This window comes from Argiope bruennichi, chromosome 2, assembly GCF_947563725.1.
Source record: "Argiope bruennichi chromosome 2, qqArgBrue1.1, whole genome shotgun sequence".
Lineage (NCBI taxonomy): Eukaryota > Metazoa > Arthropoda > Arachnida > Araneae > Araneidae > Argiope > Argiope bruennichi.
In genome coordinates, this window is record NC_079152.1 from 84591756 (window position 1) to 84615171 (window position 23416).

Below are 23416 nucleotides of genomic sequence, written 5' to 3' on the forward strand. Positions count from 1 at the left end.
AATTGAAGTTTAAATGTATTTATAATTAGTGCGTGTTTTAAATTACTTTCATATGAAAGTGCCTTAAAACTTTTAACGGGAAGGAAAAATTGAATTAACACAATATTTTCTCTTCCTTGAGAAAACACTGAAGCTTTTTAATATTCTTTCTTAATTGCGTGAAAACTTAATGTAATTAAAACTTATTTTTAGCCAAATTTTGATAAAAATCATTAATTAGATTATGAATTACAAAAATCATTATTGGTTTATTCATTTCAAGTTTATGAGCTGTATTCACCACCGAAAGTTTATTATAATAACTTAAATTCATTTTAATTTTAATTTTCAGTTACATGGCCTTTATTGCAATTAATAATATATTCGAAATTTTCATGTGTAAATTTGTGCTTGAGCTAGGAAAGTTTGGATTACTGAATAAAATTTGCAAATTACTTCTTCGATTTTTGTTTTATATTATATGATTTGTAAAACATTTGATTTATCTTGAAATTGATTATTTTCTAATTATTTGAATTCAACTTCCCTTTCACTTAATTTTCTGTGTTGTGCGGGGTACAGGCTTCTCAGAATCTAATTTCTGTACTTTTGATTCCTTAACAATATTATATGAGGGTTATGCGTCCAAAGTAAATTCTTGCTTAGCTTAGTTTCGGTAAATCTTGTTTAGAAGCTATATAGGCTTTAAATGTTTTTGCGCATGGCATATTTTTATCATCTACCTGGTTGTTGTAAGGATGTCGGTCTACTGACCATGATTTAACAAAAAAATTTTAAAAGCTGGCAAAAACTGAAAATTTTGTCTGATTATGAGCGCAACACACACAAAAAAAAAAGCTATGATGTCGTATTAACTCCTTTCTTGCTGATTTACCAAACTTTATTACAAATATTAGGAAAGTAGAATCTAAAGCAAATAAAGACATAAGAATTCAAGTATCCATTTTCATTGCATTGTTAAGAAGAGGGGAAAGAGAGAGAGAGAGAATATTATATTCTTGCATTCTTCAATTATTATTTTTTAAAACTGTTATCATCATTAGAATTGGCTGAATTTTATTTTTCACGAACATTAGATGAAAGATATCTTTTCCTTTATCTAAATAAAATAGAACCTTCGTCATAGGTCTTTATTGCAATATATAGGGCGCCCACTCTAATTGTGGCCGAGTATCTAATTCTAAATCGTTTGAAAAAAATCGCATATTTTCAAGTGAAAAATTTAGATGTTTTTTAAATTCTGTGTTGCTTGAATCAATAAATGCACTCTTGAAAAAAATTACGGAATATGAAATGAGTGGAGATCCCTCTTGGTCTTTTTAGTCATATTAAGTAAAATGTTGTAAAGGCACTAACATTTTAAACACAAATTTCTGTTCTGCGACTCAAAATTAACGAATAATAAGGTTTTTGAAATTCATTTCTTTAGACCAATCAACGGCCGTCTGGATGAAATTTCGATGATTGATTGGCGTATCTTCCTCGAGACGTTCATTAAAATGACTCAAATAGTAATATCAAAACTTCACAACCTAATTTAAATTTCAAAAGAATGGGCTTTTTTAATTTAAATGTTAGTATTTCAAGAATGTTTTTCTAATGTAAAAAAACTTCAAAAATATATTTATTGATTCAAGCAACATAAAATACAATTCTTTACATCATTTAGAGCATTTTCAAATTGAAAATATATGCTTATCTGTAATACATTTTAGAGATTGACTATCGGGGTATGGCTAGAGTATTATTTTGTTATTATGCTTTATGTATGCTTTGCATATTATTATCCTAGTAATAGTTTGAATATTTTTCTATGTAAATATTAGTACTATACCGTTTGCCTTTGTTCCAGAAGACTGTGATACCGACCAGGAAACGGACAGGTTACTTGGTGCTCAAAGAACTGATGATAAAGGTTTCTATGACGACAAAGTAAGTTCATATTCGATATTTTGTTTCCCCCCACCCACCCCATTACTTTTTTCGCTCCATGTGTCGTGCGAAATCTAGAAGACAGTGAATTTAATGTTATTAATAATTGCAGTTGAATTATATCGATTTCTGTTCTAAAAATATGCATTGTAATTTCAGAAGGAACTATTTTAGTTGCAATATTTTAGTCTATGAATTTAAAATTCTTTCTGAATCACTGTTCGTTTAGCGCTATAACAGTATTCTAAAAAAGTTGAATTAGTGTTTTGGGGGAATAAATAATATTGCCCCCCAAAAAGTATTAATTTTAGTTTTTGTTTATTATAGAGATTTGCTTTTAATTTTGTATAATTTTTCCCCAATCAATTATTTTTTAAAAACGATAAAGTATTAATTTTTTAAAACAAAATCAAATGTATTGTTTTTGTGTGTGTCTTCTATCAGCTTGTATTTTATAACATTTGGGAAGTGATATTTGTATTGGGGAGGAAAAAATATACTATTAAAGAAAAAACATGCTTATTTAAATCTTTACCTGCTTGTTTTTATGTTTCCTAATAGCTTAAAATTGACGAACTGCTGCTGATTTTTTAGAGATATTTTTTTTTTCCTTCGACCGACAGATATTTTTTAACCGACAAAATTTTTTCAATTCAAAATTTTGTATTTTCCAAAAAAGAAAAGGAACCCAATTCAGAAATTTTACATGAAAATTTCGGCAATAATAAAATTCTTTTAAGTATGAATTAGTTTTACCTCGACTGTCGTGCCTAATTTCAAATATTACGATATATAGTTGTGAAGAACAGGTAGACACAATTTACTGAACTTGAATTCAGGGTACATTAGTATTCATCCTATTGCAAACCTGAATTTAAAGTTAAAAACTCTTGTAAGCTAAGATACTTATCATTCTTTTCCAACATTCCTTTACATTAAAAAGTACTGAACATTATAAAATTCAATTTTTCAGTGCTTTTCTTTCAAAGATTAACTTTCAAATTGCATTGTAAAGTAATTCTTTTTTATTCACTGGTGGTTGATTCTTCCTTTTCCTTGAAAGCGCAGGACGTGGCATTTCTTTTTTTTTCTTTGAATTTGAAAGGATGGGGATGGTGATGGTGGTGGTGGTGGTGGGGGGATCGTAGAAGACACTTTGAAATTTTTATTTTCAAAACATGTTCTCTTTCTTCTTTTTGTTGCGTATGGAATTTGAAACTTGGCACATGGAAAAAGAAAAGAAAAGCGTACTTTGGAAAAAAGTTAAAGGTTTTGAATATTTCAATTATCGTGTTGGATTTCTAACCTTTTGCGGGAATAAAAATTGATAAAGAACTACTTTTTACCCCATTTCTTTATCTAAACGCACTTTCTTTTAGTGTTATTGAGCATATTTGAAGATTTCCTGACATTTTTTTCTTCTTTCGACTTTGCATTATTTTACTCTGAAAACCTGTAACCCCATGATAAATCAGCATACTTATATTTCTTCCTGCAGGCGTTACTTTTGATCCTGCTTCTGATAAATTAACTTTGCATACTTGCTATTTTTATCGCTCCTATTCGACTGCTTTCCGCACTCAAAATCGTATATATTTTCTATCATTTGCATTTTGCAAGAAATTGGATCTCCCTGACTTATAACTACGCGGTATCATTTCCCCTTGGGATTTTCAAAAATATATTTTTGTTGACAGGCTACCTCTTCTGATTTTACATGGGGATTTTATCTTCCATATTCACTTAATACCGTTATGTTCCATCTAAAGATCAGGGGGGGGGGGGTCTTGTTTTCGTCCCTGAAGTATCTACGATTTCATGAATTCATTTGCATTTATCGATCACAATGGGGCGTATTCCGCTATTTTTTTTTTCGGGGGTGGAGTGGGGGATCTTTTCAAATTATTATTCCTCAACATTTATCGATAACCAGATATTTGCCAAGCTCAGTGGAAGAATCATTGGAATTGAATGAAAAATCTAAGGGGAAAAAGAATTTGACTTTCAATTTAATTTTTCTTTGTATGACTGCTTATTTACGATGGGGACGTGAAATCTTTTTTTTTTTTTTGGCGATTGTATCTATATTTGTTTTTATAATTATGTTACAAAATGTAAATGTTTTCTAAATATTAATACCAATGTATATTAGTGTTTCTATGCATAGGATTTTACATCTATGTAAATAATTAACTTTAAACTTGTTGCTGTTGATGATTACCTCTTTTAATATTGCCACAAATTCATTTATTTTGAGAATAATATGTTTATAATTAAGAAATGATGTTTTTTATGAGAACATTGATTAGATGGCAACAAAAAATATACTCCTTTTACTGCTGAAATATAAATACGCGTCTTGCTGTTCAAAGAGTACTTGTTTTAAACTTAATTTTAAATCATTTTTAACTGCTCAGAACATTCACGTAATCTTGTTATCTGAGTAAATGTTTAGTAACTTTTCACATTTTTTTGAGTCGCAGCCATACGCTCCTAAGAGGCTGACTTCTCATTTCTGGTGAAAAAATAACGGCTGGATTGGGCTGGAAAAGTATAATATTGTGAATTATAAAAAAATACAAGAAAGAGAGAGGAGCACTGCATATTAAATATTGAAATACTTCTCACCATTTCCATCATGGTTATGTTATATATAACGTTAATCTGACTAGCCATATAAATTTAGTAACATCTTGTTTGCATTGCTTACATATTGACTAATATACGTTATTTTTTCTCACTTCGGTTTAAGTATTCCGTCGTTAAGAGCTATCTGCGTTGAAACGGTGGTGTAAAAATAATTTAAATCTCCCTCTTTATAAATTTCGTAATATATATACATCGATATTTATGTAATGTAATACTGAATGATTTTAATTATGTGATAGGTATGTTTTTCACAACGTATGCAAAATTTCTTATTTTTATTTTGACAGAATATTGTATTATTTGTGCAGTAGTGTTCCACCGTAATTAAGATTTAAAAAAAACAACAACTTTACTCTATTTTTGCAATTTATCCCTTTTTAAAATATTATATTGAAAATAAGATAACAATATGTAACAAATATACTTAACTATACCCATTTCAGAATAAATAAAGCTTAATAATTATTTGGTTGGAACTAGAAGTCCGCGGACTTTTTTAGCTATCTGATATATGCTATTTTCACTTTCTATCTCTATAATTTCTTTCGCTTTTTTTTTTTGCTGCAAAAATGAAGAATATAGGTCATAAATTAATTTAATTTCCACTTTAAAGACAAACGAGTCGGAGGGTTTGCTCATAAATCACTTTAAAGTTTTTGCTGATATGGACGAGCAACATCTGCTAAAAATACAGGCTCGACTCTCCGGACTTTTTTTAATAGCCTTTGAATTATTTACGACTAAGAAGTTATTTTTCGTCCCTTTTTATTTTTTTATCTTTATTTATTGTTGAAAATGCGTAGAAAACAAAGGGACACTATTTATTTATGACTTACGATTCATCTCTCTGAAAACAAAGAATTCTCCTTTTTATTTGAGTTGGGAAAAGAGTTTTTTTGTTGCTACTGTGAGATGTTTAAAAGCCCCTTGCAGAATTTCTGCACAATATATATTAAGACCGAGTTTTCAGTCCGTTTTCTGTTTTCCACGGTTAAGATAAAACAAAAGTATTTTGTTTGTTGTGTAAACAAGATTTTATAAAGAAAGTTTTCTTCAAAAATGTACAGCATTTTTTACTGACCATTTTTCGAACGATCATATATATTCAATTAATTCAGTTGTCTAATTCAGTTTTCAGGTAAGAAGCAACTTATATATGAAATGCTTATTTACTTTTTTCTAATAAAGGAAATACGCAATGAGTTTTTTTAAACGAGTTCTTTTTATTCTGTCATGACTATTAAGGAAATGATTCAATTTTTAGCAATTCTTAAGATTTTTTGTCAAAGCCATGGCGAGCGAAGAACAGCATACCGAATAGAAAGCAGAAAGCAGGTAGAGGAGATCGTGGGAATACATTCAGAACCCACGTATCTGCAGAAAGAAATTTAGATGGGACAGCATTTATTTTAAGTACAAGTAGACTCGAGCATGAGGAAAGAAAAAACTGCTGAACTCAAAAATTCACTTAAAGTTTAGGCAAATAGAATATATATATATATATATATATATAATATAGGTTTAAATAGAATGCATGTTCGAAGCAGTGAAGAGACTTGGTATTTTTAATTTCATTTTAATATCCATTTCGTGAAAGCATAATTATTTACAAGCAAATGCAGCGCGCGCACGCACGCACGCACACACACACACACACACACACACCTTTATTTTCATTCAGTTCAGAGATCAACGAACTTTTAATTATTCATGATTTGTTTATTAATCAAACAAACATTGTTTTGCGAAAATATAACGCTGAAAAGTAATTTTTTTTTTTTTTTTGTAATATTCTGAAATTATCCTAGTGAGATAAACAGTTTTTAACATTCTTATTTATATTTGTTATCTGTGATAATTAAATTTATTGATGTGCAGGAATAAAATAGCTTTCTCAAGCAATGAAATATACCTTAATTGGGAGCAGAAATATTGCCCAGAATTAATCTATAATAAATTTTATATTGAATCCCACCCCCTCTTTTTCTAATGTTAATAATTTAAAAACTGTGAAAGTCTACCATTTCAACCCGATTCAAATGCTACACAAAATTCCTCTACCCGGTTGCTATTCTTTGTAAAGCATTGAAATTAGTGGATAAACCAAACATATGAATTAAAAAAAAACATAAATATGTTACTTTTTCGACCTCAATTTTTCAAAAAATATTGATAGGTGTATAGTGAAGGAAAGGTGTGTTTAATACTTATAACAACAACAACAAAAGTGAATTCATATATTCATTTATAATCGAAAGAAATTTAGTTAAAAAATAAAAGTATTTTGCTTTTAAAATTAGACTTATATACCAATGAAAGCGGAAAATGAAGGGTTTAATTAATTATCGCAAAACTTCCGTTGCAATTATAAGTAATTTTGAGCAAAATTTTAAGTATGCGCCGTATGCGGAAAAGCTAAAATCTATTTAATATTTGCACTCCTTGGGATTTCAAGGCGTACGTTAACAAATATCTTGTAAATAAACACTGTCAATCCCACATATTATTGTTTATAAAATATCGTGATATTCAAAATTTTTCTGTCACCTTTTACTTGTGCTTTTTTTTTTAAATCGAAATCTAAAATTCTGTTAGATTTTGCAATTTTAAAATCTTATCGTTTCTCTTAAAATTATAGATTACTGCAATCGATTTTTAAAAAATAAGACAGCTAATTTTTTCCATAAGTTGTTGACAATTTTAAAAGAATTTTACAGAATTTAATTAAACATTGTGAGTGGCAAGTTAAAGATTCGTTTACAACATGGAATACGAAGGTAACTATTTTCAGAAATGAATTTCTATTTCAATCGACAATTTAAAGCAAGGAGTTATTTTTTTTAATTTAATTTTTAAGTAACGGGAAATATCAAATAGAAACCAAGCTAAAAGAAGCATTTTTTAATATCAAATATCGTAAAATAATTCTTATTAAATATTTTCTCCCCCCCCGTTTCTTAACTATTTTAAATTCAGCTGCATAAGAAATTTTGTGTTCGCTTTGCTGTTTTCTAAAGCAATGTATACATGCTTTTAAATATTAAAAAAAATAACTATTTAATTAAGCGTTATCAAAATTTCTCGGAAATCTACCTTACGCAAAAGAGAAATGTAATTTGTGCAAAATTGCAAAAGAAAAATGTAATGTATTTGTAAGAGAAATGTAAAGATAATTTAATTCGTAATTTATTTAAATTTCTCTAAGGAACATAAAAAATGGCATTTCAAATTTTTTTTTTTTTTTTTTTTTTTTATGTAGAAAAATAGCAAATATGAACATTGTAACCAAGGTAAAATGACAAATGACAGCAGACAAATTAGAGAACGAGGAATGGAACAAATTTATAAACCAAATATTATCTTTACTTTCTTTAAATTTTCAACAAATGAGTTGGTACTATAAAAGGGAAACTGTAAAATGCTAAGCGGTCTTTCATTATTTGAAAAATAACGTAAAGATTTTTTTTCGTTTGTTTTAGAATATCAAAGACTTTTATAGTCCTTTTTAAACAGATTTGAAATTTTGTGATAAATAATACAAATTTTGTAAAGTTTCGATTTAAGGTTATTTCCTAATTTCTAAATTTGATTAAAATTTCACATTTTGAGGACATTTATTTTTAAAATTAAAAACATTTGTTCAGCTTTTCTTTCTTTATAATTACGTTTTCTTATGTAATAGAAATTTCCATGATTATTGAATTATACGGGAGTAATTTAATTTTTAATGAATTTTCTGGCACCGAATGAACTTCTGTCATTTAAATATCAAGCAAATTATGCATATGGAATTTATATTTAAAGCTTAATATTTTTTTGATATTTTTTTCTTTTTCATCTCTTGATTTTTGCTGTTAAATTTGGAAAAGAAGTGAGGTGGGGGGGGGGGTAACATTTGTAAATCGAAATGGTAGTCTCAGGAATTGTAGTTTTTAAATCCTTAAAATTTATTTTTTTTTTTTTTTTTTTTTTCAGATTTACAGGGGTGTTTGTGCTCCGGGGAAACCCCGGAATTCCGGGGATTTTGAACTTCGATACCCGGAAATTCCGGGGATCGTCGTTCAAAAGGAAGTAGGAATAATAATGAATTATTTATTTTGATCTGGGTAATTTTGTTTGCTTTGAAAGCAGAAAACGCAAGGTCAGTGTGTGTGGTGAAAACTTTTCCTTTCTTTATCCAAAGGCAGTGATAATGCGTGAAAAGGGGGGGGGAAACTTCTTTTTTGTTCTTTCCTTATTGCGAGTTATGACTCATTCCCCAGGTTCTCGGACATTCTCTTCTGGATTCTTTTCGGCAAGTAGGCGCGGCAGAAAAAAAAGGGAGAGACTTCGTTCGACCAGATGTGCGATCATGTGACCTGGGTTCAAAGGTCTTAATTTTGCAAAATTAATGGTTATTAATTTTGCAAAAAAAGTAATTCATTGAACTTTTATAATTAGGTCATTCAATACTTCATAATTGTAATTTTTCATTTCTCCCCCCCCCCCTTCGCGAAACTCCAAAATGTCGGTAGTAAGTCCGTAAAAGTTTCAGGGGATTTTTTGGGGTCCCACAAACACCCCTGGATTTAATCCCATTTTGTTCGCAATCATTCTATTAAAATCTGTGTTGTGATAGCCATATTTCAGTAAACTGATATTTTATCCATTTAAATTAAAATGTCATTTATGCAACTATTCAAAATACTTATTATTCAAAATCAATCTCAATTCAATGAATTCTTATTTATATCGTTCTTATTTTATGATAATGAAGCCAAATTGTCATTCATCAATATAGCTGTTTTCCGTATTATTACAATTGCATTATTAATGCAGCTCGAAGCCTTTGATATAAAGCTAACTATTCCCTTGATCATTGGTAATAAAAGCATAACTAGATTACGTGGGTATCTGTTATGTTGACGGACGGCCTCTCCTATGCCTTAAGATTGATTTCTCCAGCTCTCTTGGAAGCCATTAACCATAGACTTGTGATGACATTATTGCTGTTATTTGATCATTGTGGGTGTCCAACAATGTGTATATGTGTGCCCTTGCCTCGTGTCTTAATCTTTCAGGGAAAGCTGACGCCTTGTTGAACCGTTATTATTATCATCACTGCAGGTCCCCGCTCTCACCCTCTCTCTCTTGAGTGGCTACATGGTTTCTTGTGTTAGATAATATGATTTTTTTCCCTCCTGTTTCGGTTTGAATTATTGCTTGAAAAGGACACTTCTGACAAACAATTCATAGGGCAGAAATGACATATGATTTTTTTCTGGAAGTTCCCTTTTACAAGTTGGTATATAAAGAGTTTAAAGTAGTTGTTGTAACCTTTGAGTACATACAATAGAATGAATTTCTAAAAAACGATTTGAAATCTTCGATGTGTTTCGAAATTTTTTGTCCGTAGATATTTTATTTTTTGATGATTAGTTTCAAAATTGATTTTTTTTTTCTGCATCGATTTTTGACTTCATCATTGTTTCACTAGAATCGGAAGTAAATCGTGTTTTTTATGTGGTACTGTCCAGAAAAGATATAAAGCCAAAAAGGGGAAAAAAAGAAGAGCCTGTGATTTTATATGAAATGTGACGGAAAAAATGCTAGTGACTAACCAAAATGCACAATTTTTCTTTTAGTGAACTCGAATGAACAATGATTTTAAGAAATAATTTTAAATTAAATTTCTAAAACTAAAATGTATAATAAAAACTCTACTGCCAGGTATAGCAAGCTTTCTAAATCTTTAAATCGTATGTATTTATAGACGGACGATTATAATATATGAACTTAAATGTCTACTCTGTATTTGAAATGTGGTTGCTATCATTGCAAATATAGATGAATAACAACGCCATTATTTGAAATCATTTTAATTACTAAACTAATGATATATTGTAGTTATAAATATGCTGAAATTATAATAAATAACACACACGCACTCTTTAATTAATTAAAGGGAGGGGAGAAATTAAATCCCATGCATATCGATTTTGATTCTTTTTATTTAACATTTCTATTTTCAAACAGACAACATTTGTTTTCTAACATAACTTTCATCTTCTTAAGCTTTGGTATTCTTTTTAAAATTGATAAAAGTGTATTCAAAATCTTTTTCAACTGCTGCTTTGTAATTTCTGAAAACTAAAACATTATCTTCGAGCAACTGGATTAAATTAAAATTTTAAAGTTATATATACATATTGAAAATAAAATAAATTCAGCACAATGATAGAGGCATAAAAAATAATGATCTTAAATTAAAAACGGTATCACACGGAAAAGACGTTAATTCATTTTTCAAGTTGCAATTCGTTCTATTTAAAGTGAAATTTTAGATTATTTCTGAATTAGTATGAAGATGCTTTTTGAAAGTTTGAAATATAGTTAATCAAAGTTTTTGGAATAAAATGGAAATGAGGACTAGTTTTGTGAGTAGACTAATGAAAATAAAAAGCCACGGATCCAAGAATTATAGATATATTACCATAACAGAATATTAGACCACGATGGTAATATGACTTTATTGATATTTGTGTATTTTGGAACAAAAATTGGAGACTTTTGAGATTATAGCATGAGAGGTGTTCCCCTCCTTCCTCTTGTAATTGTTGATGCTAGGTTTGGGAAATCCGATTTTTAATGATTTATGTTGGTTCTAAATATAAATGCAGTAATTAAAAAATTTCGAATTAAACATCTGGAAACGTTTAAATTGTCGTTTCATATTATGGTTTGAAAAGAAATCTGCTTTTTAATAAGTCTTTTAGCTAAGATGAATTTCCAAAATGAGAATATAAATAACCAGAATATATGAATTGAAGTTTGTGATTACTGCTATAAATACATATGGAATGTTGCAGAAACCCTTTAAAGATGACTGTCTCCCAAATGTAGCCATCTTCATTTTTAACAAATATATATATATATATATATATATATATCCTCTTTACATTTGATTTTTTTTTTTTTTTGTATCCACCAGAAGTTGCATACTGAAACATACTGCCCATACCATACTGTCATATTTATAAACATAATTTTATCTAAATTTGATAAGGAATCTCTTTTTCTCCAAATATTTTGGTAAGGGCTCCTTTTATGCAAACGATGCAAATGTTATCATCCTTTCTTAATAATTTGCATTGTATTTCGATTCAGTTATTTCTTATGTTTTGCTTCAGTTGTTCCGTCCATTTGCCTTCCTTCCCAAAATATGAACCAATAAATCGATTCTTAAAAAGCAACATCAGTCCGTACAAATCTCCGATGCAAGGCATCGCTGCGAATCTCGCCATTTGTCACCGCAGCTAAGTTCGTGCCTTATCGAGAAACGTCGAGGGAAATAAATGACTCAGTGGAAAATCTTGGAATTGTTGATTTGTTTCTTTCGCTGTGGAAACCGTCTCGGAGAGATAGGGAATGCTGTGAGTGTGTATTGCTTTTGATACATGTGTCATTTGATGGAATCCAGAAATCGATTAATAATGAAATTGTGTTCTGTTTCGTTTTTCGCTTTGTGTATTGTTATTGGGAAGTTGAAATAAATTGAGATGTCAGGAATTAATATCCACCACATGTTATATTAGTGGTATTTTCTAGTGACTTACAAGATAATTTAAAAGGTTAAATTTTGCAGTGCTGTAAATTCTTTATGCTAAATGCAGAGTACCATAAGTTCTGGATGTGATTCCTCGCTAGAAAATAATTTTTGTGGTTCCAGTGCTTTTAAAAATGGAAAATTACTCCGAAAATAAACTTGCTCAACTTTAGCTAAATTACAGGAGAAAAAAAATGTTTTTGTTATTTTTTCTTAAGTATTTTGAATATTTGATGACAACGAATTGTTATAAATATGAAAAAGGAAATTTTTAGGAAATATCATAGATTGGGCTCGTAATATCTGCATAAAGATTTTTTTTTTTTTTTTGTATTGAGTCTTAGTTGTGGCAAGAAATTAATACCTGCTTTATTAATATTTTAATGTGTCAAATTTCTAAATTGACATGTTAAAACGTTTTTTAAACGTTTTCCTGACAAAAAATTTTTTCGAAAATGTTTGAGACAAAAAACAAAACTTGAATAATTTTTTTTCTTGATTTGTTTTTGAAATTATGACTGTTGCTGAAGTTCTTCCATATTGACTTATGAAATGCGAACTGTAAGTGCTTATTCACTTTCTTGAGCATTTCGATAGTAGCAGAATAAATTTATTTGTGAAAAAACATTACCGTTTCCTACGATTTGCTTACAATGATGTAGCTGATTTTATTTTTATTAAATTAAAAAAAAATCTCCATTAATTCTATATAGATATCTGACCTATGCAAAAATATTAGCATTTCTTTTTCAAAACACGTGTGTGCGTGCATGTGTGTGTGTGTGTGTGGAGGGAGGGGGAGAATCCGAAAGCTAAAGTTGATAGCTACTATTTAAACAAATGGGATCATGAATTTGAAATTACACTCATGTCCATCAATTAAGGATAATGCAAGTTCAGGAAAAGAAAGAGTCAGAAGCAAAACAAATATGATTTATTTGTAAAGCCTATTTATTAAACAAAAGGTAAAGAGCAAAAAAGATGCTAAATATTTGATATCATTAATAAAAATTGAGATTTTTTACACCCTGGAGCACCCTACAAATTAAAAAAAAAACCTATTTACAAAAACCAATATTACATGGTTGGTATAACGGCCGATAATTCTACCACGGAAAAAATCATCCAAATTCGTCCTTTGTTTCATAACTATGTGGTTATTGCACTGATAGGCTTATAAAGCGCTTGCAAACAATTTGACTTCTTTGCCTGTATTCCTTATACACCACTCTCTTGCACTCTCGTCATTGTGACATACTATCGGTGTCATCTGGTGGCTTCCTGCAATTTGCATATGATTTTTGAAGATGTGTGTAGTCATTTTACGGGTGATTATATGTAATTTAGACTTCGATATCCGCGTGACTCTGAATTATCCTTAATTTATGGACATGAGTGTATTTTTGCTTTAATAAAATCATATATGTGATTTCAGAATTTTTTAGCTCATTTGATAATTTTAATAAATAGTCTTTGTATAAAAGAAAAATCTAAATTTACTTTTGCTCAAAAACTGCTTCTATAATTTCTGAGATATTTGTTCAAGCGAATACGAAGTTGGCCATAAGGTTTTATTAAGATTTTATAAAATTCTCTTTCACATCAGCTTTTGACGGACCCCCACCCCACCCCCATCTTTCTTCACTACATCAGATCATTCGAAATCATAAGGTGAAAGGTCCGGATTATACATAGAATGAATGAAGCCGTTCCCCTAAACTGATCTCATATAAGTATTTTCGTTGGAAAAAAATGCTCATACAAGACCGAATGTCGACATATTAATAAGTTCCATCGGCACTTCCTTCTAAGTTAAATCAACGTTTCTACAAAACACTCATCTTTCTCTACTTCCTCTTGATCACACTGCCTCTCGTTGTTCCAAATCAGCTGGAAATGTATTGAAGCATTTGAAATTCATCGACTACTGTCTTTCTATTTTCGCCACCTGAGTGCCCGTGCCACCTGACGTTCCATTACAGTGTATTGTTTCTTGAGCCTTGAAATCCACACTTAACTGGTGTTGTCAAATAATTTGATGTCTGCTGGCAGCATATCCTTATTTATTGAGTACTATAGTTCCCTTTTGCATACTGGCCAAGCTGAGTTCTTCTGATACTTTAAGGTGGATATCAAACCTTTCTTTTTCCAATGCCGTCCTATTTTTCTGTATATCAATAAAAGTTTTCCTGTGTAAGTAATTTCTGTGACATCTTTATTCAGCATGCACATTAAAACTAAGTATTTTTTTTTCGGTGGTGGGAAGTTATCTAGGAATATTCTTTCCAGGAATTCTAGGAATGTAACACTTGTTTGTTTGATGTTTTTCATATTGTTCTTTTCGATTTAAAGTAGGCTTCTGAAGATAAGATAACGACGTGTTCTTCAAGAAATGCATTTAGTATTCGCAGTAGTAGTTTCAATTGTATGAAACCGGAGTCATTTTGAATAGATAAGTAAACGGACGAGAAAGGTTTTGCTTCCTTCTCCGTCATCATAAATTATGCCCCTAAACTGCACCCCTTTTCTATCTTTTTACATCTATCAACAAAATTTTTTTAAAGTGGCAGATGAAGCATAATTTAAAAAGATCTTAAAAAACCCAACCCTTCTCCTCCACCTCACAACATTCTTGTTTTCTCATAATGTTCAAGTGTGTTCCCCTTTCGTAAATTTAAAAGAATATAATCGCCACCTCATCAATTCCACCTATCCCAAGGCGATAATTATCCATTCGAACTTCTTTAATTTGTTTTTCAAAGAAAAGGGAGAAAAATGAAAAACAACGATGAGGCGTTTTTTCCCTACTTGCCGTCATCATAATAAAAACTTTCTTGATTAAATTATCTTTTACGAGAGTAATCAGAGAGATCTGAGTTATTGTTGGCGTATAGGTTGTTATTGGAAGTTTACTTTTCCAATTGATTTTTTTTGTGAGAAATACTTAAATAAAATATACTTTTTATCATAAAATGAGATAGTGCTTTTTTGACAGTGAACATTCTAATCCTAAACATTTGACAAAAAATTTTCATTGTATTATAACTATGAAAAGTAATATATACGAATGTCATAGTTTAAGTGTACAATAAAATCTCAATTTAATGCGATCTCGAAGTTAAGCGTTCTAAGATTAATAACAAAGGAGTGTGTGTGCGTGCGCGTGTGTGTTGGCTATCTACAAACCATTTGACTTGACCTGGAATTTGCCACAGATTTACTTTCGAGAGAAAATTTAAAATTACAATATCATTAAATCTTAGTAAAAAAGCTCGATCAATCTCATGGATAAAATATCGTATACTGAAAATAACAGATTCTTTAATGTCATATTTACAAATATTGATACCAAGCTTATTAGCATAGATAGGTATCTGTTAGAAATTGTGTTATTTTTTTCAATTTATTAATATGTATGAAATTAAATATTCTTTTACAGTTGGGCTTAAATCATTGATAATTTTAAGAAAACTACCACGAGCAGAAAAAAAAAAAAAATATCTCATAAAAACTGAAATAAACCCAAGGCTATAATAATAATAATCTTCCAAAACTGTGCCAGAACCAAGTGGAAAATATGAGTATGTAACATATAAAAGATTTTTTTTAATATATTTCTTACGTGTAATATATATATTTTATTCCTTGTAATTTGGTTATAATTCGAATATATTTGTATGTGAAGATAGACCCCCGACTTTGCATTTGTTACCTGCTCCAAATACGCGTAACTTTTATTACAACTATTCTGAAACTTTTATTAAATTATATTATTCATTTTTATTTATTTATTTATTTATTTTGCTATTAAAGGCGAATTAATTTTTGGTGGAAAGTCCTGTTTATGTATTCATAAGCTCATAACCAATTATTATTTAGGGCAGTCTTACCATAAAATCCACCAAAGCAAACCAACCTTTTTGTAGGAAAATTATACATATCCGACAAATGTCTTTAGTGTGAGTCAGCGTTAGACACTTGCCATGTGTTTCAAATTCCTTCTTCCAGGTGCTATCATCTTTGAAATGTTTTGCGGTCTGTTTATTTTCCAGATAGTGACATTTGAAAATGCTTGAAAAAAGAAACAACAAAATCTTTTAAAAGGAGAACCAAAGTAACTCGCTCGCCACTCAAAACTGTTATGTTGCTGTGGGGAGTAATTTGCTTCTCTCTAGGCATTACTTTTGGACGGGTCTTTCTGTTGTGTAACTTAAGTACGGAAATCTTCCAAAATGTGTAAAAAAAATGCACTGTATCTTTTCTATTTTCAAGAAAAAGACCATACTGTTTTTTTCTTTTCTTTTCCCCCTTTTCTTTCTCGTTTCACGTGGATCTTGCAGCGCATAGTTACAGCACCATCTGAGGAAAAGAGGATATTTACTTACACTCTCTTTCCGCAGAGCGTGTTTTGGGTTTTGAAAATGTGTTTAGCGCTACGTTTTATGAATCTTTTGTGATATCTTCCTCGGAACAAAGAATAAAAAATCTCAGCAGGTTGGGCAGTCTTATCTTTTATTATTTCCCTTCAAAGCATTTTGTTCTGAAAGTTTGCCTTCCCAATTATTTGCCCCGTAAGCAACTGTTAACCAAGAAGAAAAATGTGTCTTTTTTTTTTTTTTTCCTTATTCTTAATTTTTTTAAACTTTTTATTTGCATATTTCTTTGTGCGTCGGAAAATCGTACAGAGTATAAAAACTTTTCAAGAAATTTCCATCTTGCGCTAATGACCGAGTAAAACGGTAGTGTTGATAGAAAATAATAAAATGTTTTTTCTCCTGAAAAGAGGAGATACCTTTGAAGATTTTCTTTACAATTTTTAAAATTGTGCTACTTTTCCATGCATCCAAAATACTTCTGTAAATGAAGGGCTGCTTATGCGCGTTAGAGCGTAAATTCTTGTGACTCAAAATAAGCTAGATATGCATTCGCATCCTCTTAAAAGTATAAAACGTCTGCATGCTAGTTTGAAAATGAAGCCTTATCTCGTTCTCCATACTCTGGTTTTATTTCCTCCATATCTGAAACAAGTTTCTTACAAATCATAATTATGAAACATTGATGCGAGAGAATAATAATTAAATCTTATTTTTATCTCAAAAATATAATAAAATTCTGCACGGAGACATAGGTGAGGCGGTAATTTTGGCATTATGTGACAACTATGAGAGGCACATTTTTGCAATAGTTTCTTTTTATGAAGGGAATGAAGTAAAAATATTGCACACACCCATAAATTGACTAAATGCCCCCCCCCTCCACCTTTAATAATTATTTTTCCCTTTTTTTTGTTTATATATATATTATGAAAATGATACCTCGAATAACTTAGCATTGACGTATTATTCAATGGCAATTCTGTTTTCATAATATTTCAAATATTTCCACCCTTTTATTTTTCAAATTATTACTTTATTATTGGTTTATTTTTTTAGTTATACATGCAAGAATGAAAAGCTAATATTCTTTATTTAGCTAATCCATGTATTTTTTTTATTTGAGTAGTTGGATATAGATAATATTTTATTATTTAAGAAATTTAATTAAGTTACTGCAAATTTGCTCAAGAATTTTCCGTAAATGCGTGTAGTATAATTTATAATTGTATATAAGAAAAAGCAAACTTTGGAAAGTTATCTCAAAAGTATCCTTGCTATAACTGCAGATGGTCAATGACAGGAAAAAAAAAAAAATCAAACGAATATTCCAGTTTAAGAAAGCCTACTTTGGAAATGGCTGTAAATAGATTTAATTAATTTTTAATTAATAGATTAAATTAATAAATTAATTTAATTAATTTATTAATTTTTCGTAAATAGATTTAAGATTCCAAGATCATCATTTGACTAGGAATAAAATTTAGCGACTTTTTTCCAATATTTCATAGTCTAGTTACAAATTGTGACTTTTAATAGCATAAACTAGTATATCTAAAAGCACTTTAATAAATTCGTCGTTTCAAACGAAGAGTATTTACAGAATGTAAGATGGGGGGGGGACTTTTTTATTTAAAAGTTTTGAAATCGCCAATATATATATATATATATATATATATATATTCCTTCTTTATCTGATGCCATTAAAATTTAAAAATTTTAGTATCTTTAAAATTAGTTATTTGGATTTTTAATTCTCCCAGGGGAGATTTTACTTTTAGTTTATGTGAGAATAACTTCCGATATAATTTCAAGAAATTAACTCAGATGTATTAATCAATAACTTTATATCTTGTAAGTTTTTTTTATATTAATAAAGATTAAAAAAAATATGTATTTCTTTAAGAATGGTCACATGATAATTGACAATACTTTTTGTCAGTGTTTTATGCACAATTTTTTATTGTGCCGATCAATACACGAACAAGCCGTTTCGAAATTTTCTCACTGTAATCGTAGCCGTTGGAGCTCATTCCCCCCCCCCTCTCTCTCGTGACCGCCATTAGACTTGGGGCGTGGGGCATGAGTAAGTAGAGAAGAAGTTATCGTATACGTAAGCAGGCTCTTATTACCTTGATATGAATAGCAATGATATCGTTTTGAATTACCTCTGCTATGATGGTGGAACTTACCTCCTTTGGAAAGGGTGGGAAACGGTTAGAGATGGCCGTTAAAACTGCACCTGCTTTCACCTTTGTTGCCACAACGATCGTCATTCCAATATTCCTTTATTTATAAATAGGTTGGGGGGATAATTCTTTTGTGATCCTCACTCTTGAGGACATATTTTTAAATACCAATATTTCTAATTTCATTTATATTCGTTGATAGGTTAAGTCACTAGTTCTAACGTATTGACAAAGTTTTTTTTATTGACAAAGAAATAAGAACATACAATTCATGCTTAGTTTTTAAAATTGATTTGTAAAATTCATTTTCACACTAATTCTTATGATATTTGCTTTTTATTTCTACTACGTTATGAAAATAATAATAATAATAATAATTCTAAGAGCCGATTTTCTGTCTTTATTGAAAATTATTCCTTTTTGATACGTGTAAAATAACTCCTTTATGATAAGACTTCTTACACAAATGCATCTATGGCTATTTATTAATTATGCTGATCTTAATATCCAGCAAGTATTTATTTTTTTCATGACGCATTTAAAATTTATTTACATCTAAACCGCGATTACTTTTCTATGCAAAATTTTTTTTGTTCAAATTGTGTTGTTTACCTTTTTGTTTCAATAGAACAATAGTTTTATTTAATGGAAGAAGGAAGATAATTTTGCACCTTAACAGAGAAAACGCGAAATTCGCTTTTCCAAAGAGATAACTTTTTTTCCCTTTCCTCAACTAACTGATAAATATAGAATTCTCTGCATTCATTTAAGGCTTTTGTATGCTTTTTTTAATTGAATGTGCTTTAAATTGGATTTAATTAAACCTTTTTATCACTTTACACTTTTATTTAGCATTCAAAGGAAGGATTTATTGTTTATTTAAAGAAGTAATTTTAGAAGCTCTTGAAGTAAGAATTGTATTCTTAAATGTTTTCATTATCAATTATTAAGACCAATAATTTTAATTTAGGCTCTGAATAAAATTATTGCTGTTCATTTACCGTTGCTTACAGATTTTTCTCGGAACTGAAACTTAAATTTGCGAAGCTTTTGTGAAACTTAAAATCAATTAAATATTTCTTCATTATTATTTTAATCCATACAACAAAGGATATATTTTAAGAAGGCTGTAGTATTGGCAATCTTATCTTTGAGACCGAAGAATCACAGGATCGAGATTTGATTTAAGGAAAAGATCCGCTCTGTTAATTGCATATTTGGTATTCGTTAAATATGTCGATTGTCGAAACTCCTCCTTCTGGTGTAATTGGAAATCTCGATTGTAAACATGTTTCGCTCTCATCATTTGACTACCTTTCAAAACGGCGAAGCCCGTACCCAAAGAGTCTTCCTGTAACTTCAAAATCTAAACAAAACAATTTATCTAATTAAACTCGGAAAAAAAATGGTGTTTCCTATGCATATGTAATTTATTGGATTTCTTGTTAGGTTTCGTACTGTTTTTAAATAGAAAAATTTTCTTATATAACTGTTAAAGAAATCTAAATTAAATTGCGTCACATCTATATTTTTTGAAAGCTGATCTTTTAAAATAACTTTTTCATTGCTTGACATGCAATATAGATTGTCAACCATTTTGACAGCTTCTGGTGAAGGAGCATTTTATTTTATTTTTACTTCTTTTCAAGCATGCTATCCACTAGAGCGTGTGTGTTCCCACTTTACAACTCGCCTCGCACTGTAGCTTTAGACCCTGGTAGACTTCTCTTTTGACGCATTTCTTTGGAAAATTTCAGATACCTTTTTCCATGTATTGAAAGAAAAAAAGAAATGTATGCAAGCAAGAAATATTCATCCTAGATCAGAACTGTCGTTTCGCTCAAGTCCGGTAATAGTTTTCTACCTACTATTTTATCACTCCGCACCTACCTGATATAAGCTCGCACTGCTTCAGGAGGTTGTTATTGAAAAACTAATCTTGGCTTTGAGGTGATTTCCAAAAAAAGTCTGCATCACTTACTCGAGAAGTAATAACCTGTTCCCCGAACTGGCATTTGCTGCCTGGTGTAAAGGAACTGTGGAAATAGTTTTTGAATTTACTAGGCCTTTATACATGATATTTTTTACCAATGTGTTTTCTCTCTAGTAATGGCTTTAGTTTGTAAATCGAGTTGATGGTGTGGCAAGATATAAAATGAGAAACAAGATTGCATTTAGATTGCGGCGTTTCTTTTTTTTATTCTGAATATAAGAAAGTAGAATGACGTTATTAAATTGTCTTGTATAAATTTGAACCTTTCTGATTGAAGAACTCTATTTATTACGTCGTGGTTTTCTTACATCATTTTTCTTTTCTTTATTTTTCCTTTGTTTTCCCTTTAGGTGCTGTTAAATTTTGCTTTTGTTCTTATGTTTATTTGGCCTGGAGATCTTAAGATAAATAACTTATTTTCATTTTTACATGCATCTTTGTGTTTTCTCTAGTGACATTTTTATGATCCAGGAATGCAATTTTTATCTGATATAATTGTTTCAACTGCTTGAACTTGAATATATGAGTTATTTAAGACGGTTTCCCCCCCCCCTACTGGCAAGCTTTGGTCACTTACAATGTGATTTATTTTTGATGGGTGTAATGGAAGACTTTTCTTCTTTATTACCTTCTAGTTCTTTGATAAAACATAAATATTATTTTGGTTTTCCTTTTTACTTAATGGAAGTGTTACATTTGCTATGTTGCGAGATGAACGTCTTAACCAGATACCTTAACCTATTGAGCTTGTTACTTGGATTTTAATCCTGTAGATAGATTCCCATAGGAAGACTACCTATTGCAATGTTTCTCATGGCAAGATTTCGGGAAAATTTGTTCACTTCTTCACCGATCATGGTTCCTAGAATCCAAAACCATCCTTCGTTCAAAAGTTTGTATGTATATATGTAATGGTATTTTAAAATCTAATTTAAACTTAATTAATTTCCTAACTTTTTGTTTAATTTAGTCCATATGAACTTCATTCTAAAATATTCTACTACTTCCTGATTCCATTCCACTTTTTATATTTAATTAATTCAACACGAGTTCTAAAATTGCTGAATTAGCTAAAAGCCGACAAGCTCTCACACTGCGAGTGAAGGAATAAAATATTGCTGACTTAACAAATTCTTCTAAAAGATCCCTATGATTCCCTTGTCTGTGATTGACACGTGTTGGAAATCCCTATTAAAATCTCACAGTATATATTCACAGGGATAAAATTTTCATTAGCTTCTCCTCATTTCGTTTTGTGTCGTTCTGTTTTAAAACCGGGCAGTTCATTAGCAAACCACAACACACTTAATATATTGTTTATTTTTTAAAAATTTTGTTATATTTTATACATTTATTTTTTGTAGACGGTTCTTTTATTTTAAGAACACATAATATCGAAAAATTCATCTAAGATGTTTTCTTTTTTTGTGTGTGTGTCTTTTACTTGTTTTTCTCCCTCTGGAAGCAGAAGGTTTTTTTCTAGAATTTTTATTTCAGCATATGTTGCTTAATTTTATTTTACATAATTTTACAAAAACTACCCGGAATTAGGGTCTGAAATTTAAATTTTTTTCATATATAATTCTTGCTATGCTTTACATTAAAACATTGGCATTTTGTACTTTAAAAGCGAAATTTATGTAGGGGATTACTGCCTGATCTTTACTTCATTGCTTGATTATTATAAGGAGATTTCATTGCATGTTGTTTGCAGAGTGCAGAATAGTTCTGCAAAGTATAGCTATTATAAGCATTTTTTTTTCAAATTTAATTTGACTATTCATTTTTTATCAATTGTCATAGAAAAATTTATTTTTTATTAATGAAATTTTAAAATTTAATTTTTATATTTTAAAACTTTTTTTTTACCATTATATGAATAAAATGCAAATTTTACATCATTTGTAAGAAAAAGTGATAAAAAAATACTTGATTAAGTTATTAATAGTCAAATTTATAGATTTTTGAAAGTTTTCTTGATGCTGTATTAATTTGAAATATTTTAAATTCTGATAATTTAAAACTCACTTCAAAATCAAATTGAATATATTCGCTGTTTTTCTCATCTCTCAAATTACGCGACTTTATTTATTCAAGGCTTCTAAAATAAATTAAAAATTAAAAGTACTATTTTACAGAAATTAGTATTGCAAAATCTCAATACTATGCATAAGTCATAAGTTGAATTAAAATGCAAGTAACTTATTATATATATAATATATATATATATATATAATATAATATGTTGTGAAAATATTTTTTAAAGTCAGCTAATATTCTTTCTGATATAATTTTATTCCAAAATATCTATTGTGATTCATTAAAATGGCATATTGAAGATGGTTTACTTAATAAAAATGGTAATCGATATTTTGGTATATGTTTTAATAGCATTTTATAATAACTTTCGGTTCGAAAAATTAACTTGAAGAAGCAATTTACTTTAATATATTGTAGACCAGAAATAATTTTACACTACATTAACTCCTGGAAGTAATTACAGAGGACGCCTGTCTTAATGGTTTCTGTTTGCTGCATTTTAATAAGCCATATTTTCGATTACGAATAGATATTGTCGATGCTTCCATCTGGGTTTCAATTTTAAGATGATTATTTCTGTAAATAACTTTTCAGCTGTTTTGAAATCTATTTTCAAAATCAAAATCGTCATGGCAATTAATTATGAAAAATAATG

General features: G+C 29.5%; 1 protein-coding gene across 7 annotated transcripts in view; it reads left to right on the forward strand.

The window, feature by feature from the left end:
• The window catches only part of LOC129990271 (uncharacterized), a 171463-nt gene that overhangs the window by 109354 nt on the left and 38693 nt on the right, over nucleotides 1–23416 (forward strand). For 5 of the 7 annotated variants that reach the window (XM_056098143.1, XM_056098141.1, XM_056098145.1 and 2 more), the window contains one exon: nucleotides 1853–1932. In XM_056098143.1, coding sequence (XP_055954118.1) covers nucleotides 1853–1932 — 80 coding nt within the window. The remainder of the gene's footprint in view (nucleotides 1–1852; nucleotides 1933–23416) is intronic. The other 2 variants (XM_056098144.1, XM_056098147.1) reach the window with 1 other exon arrangement.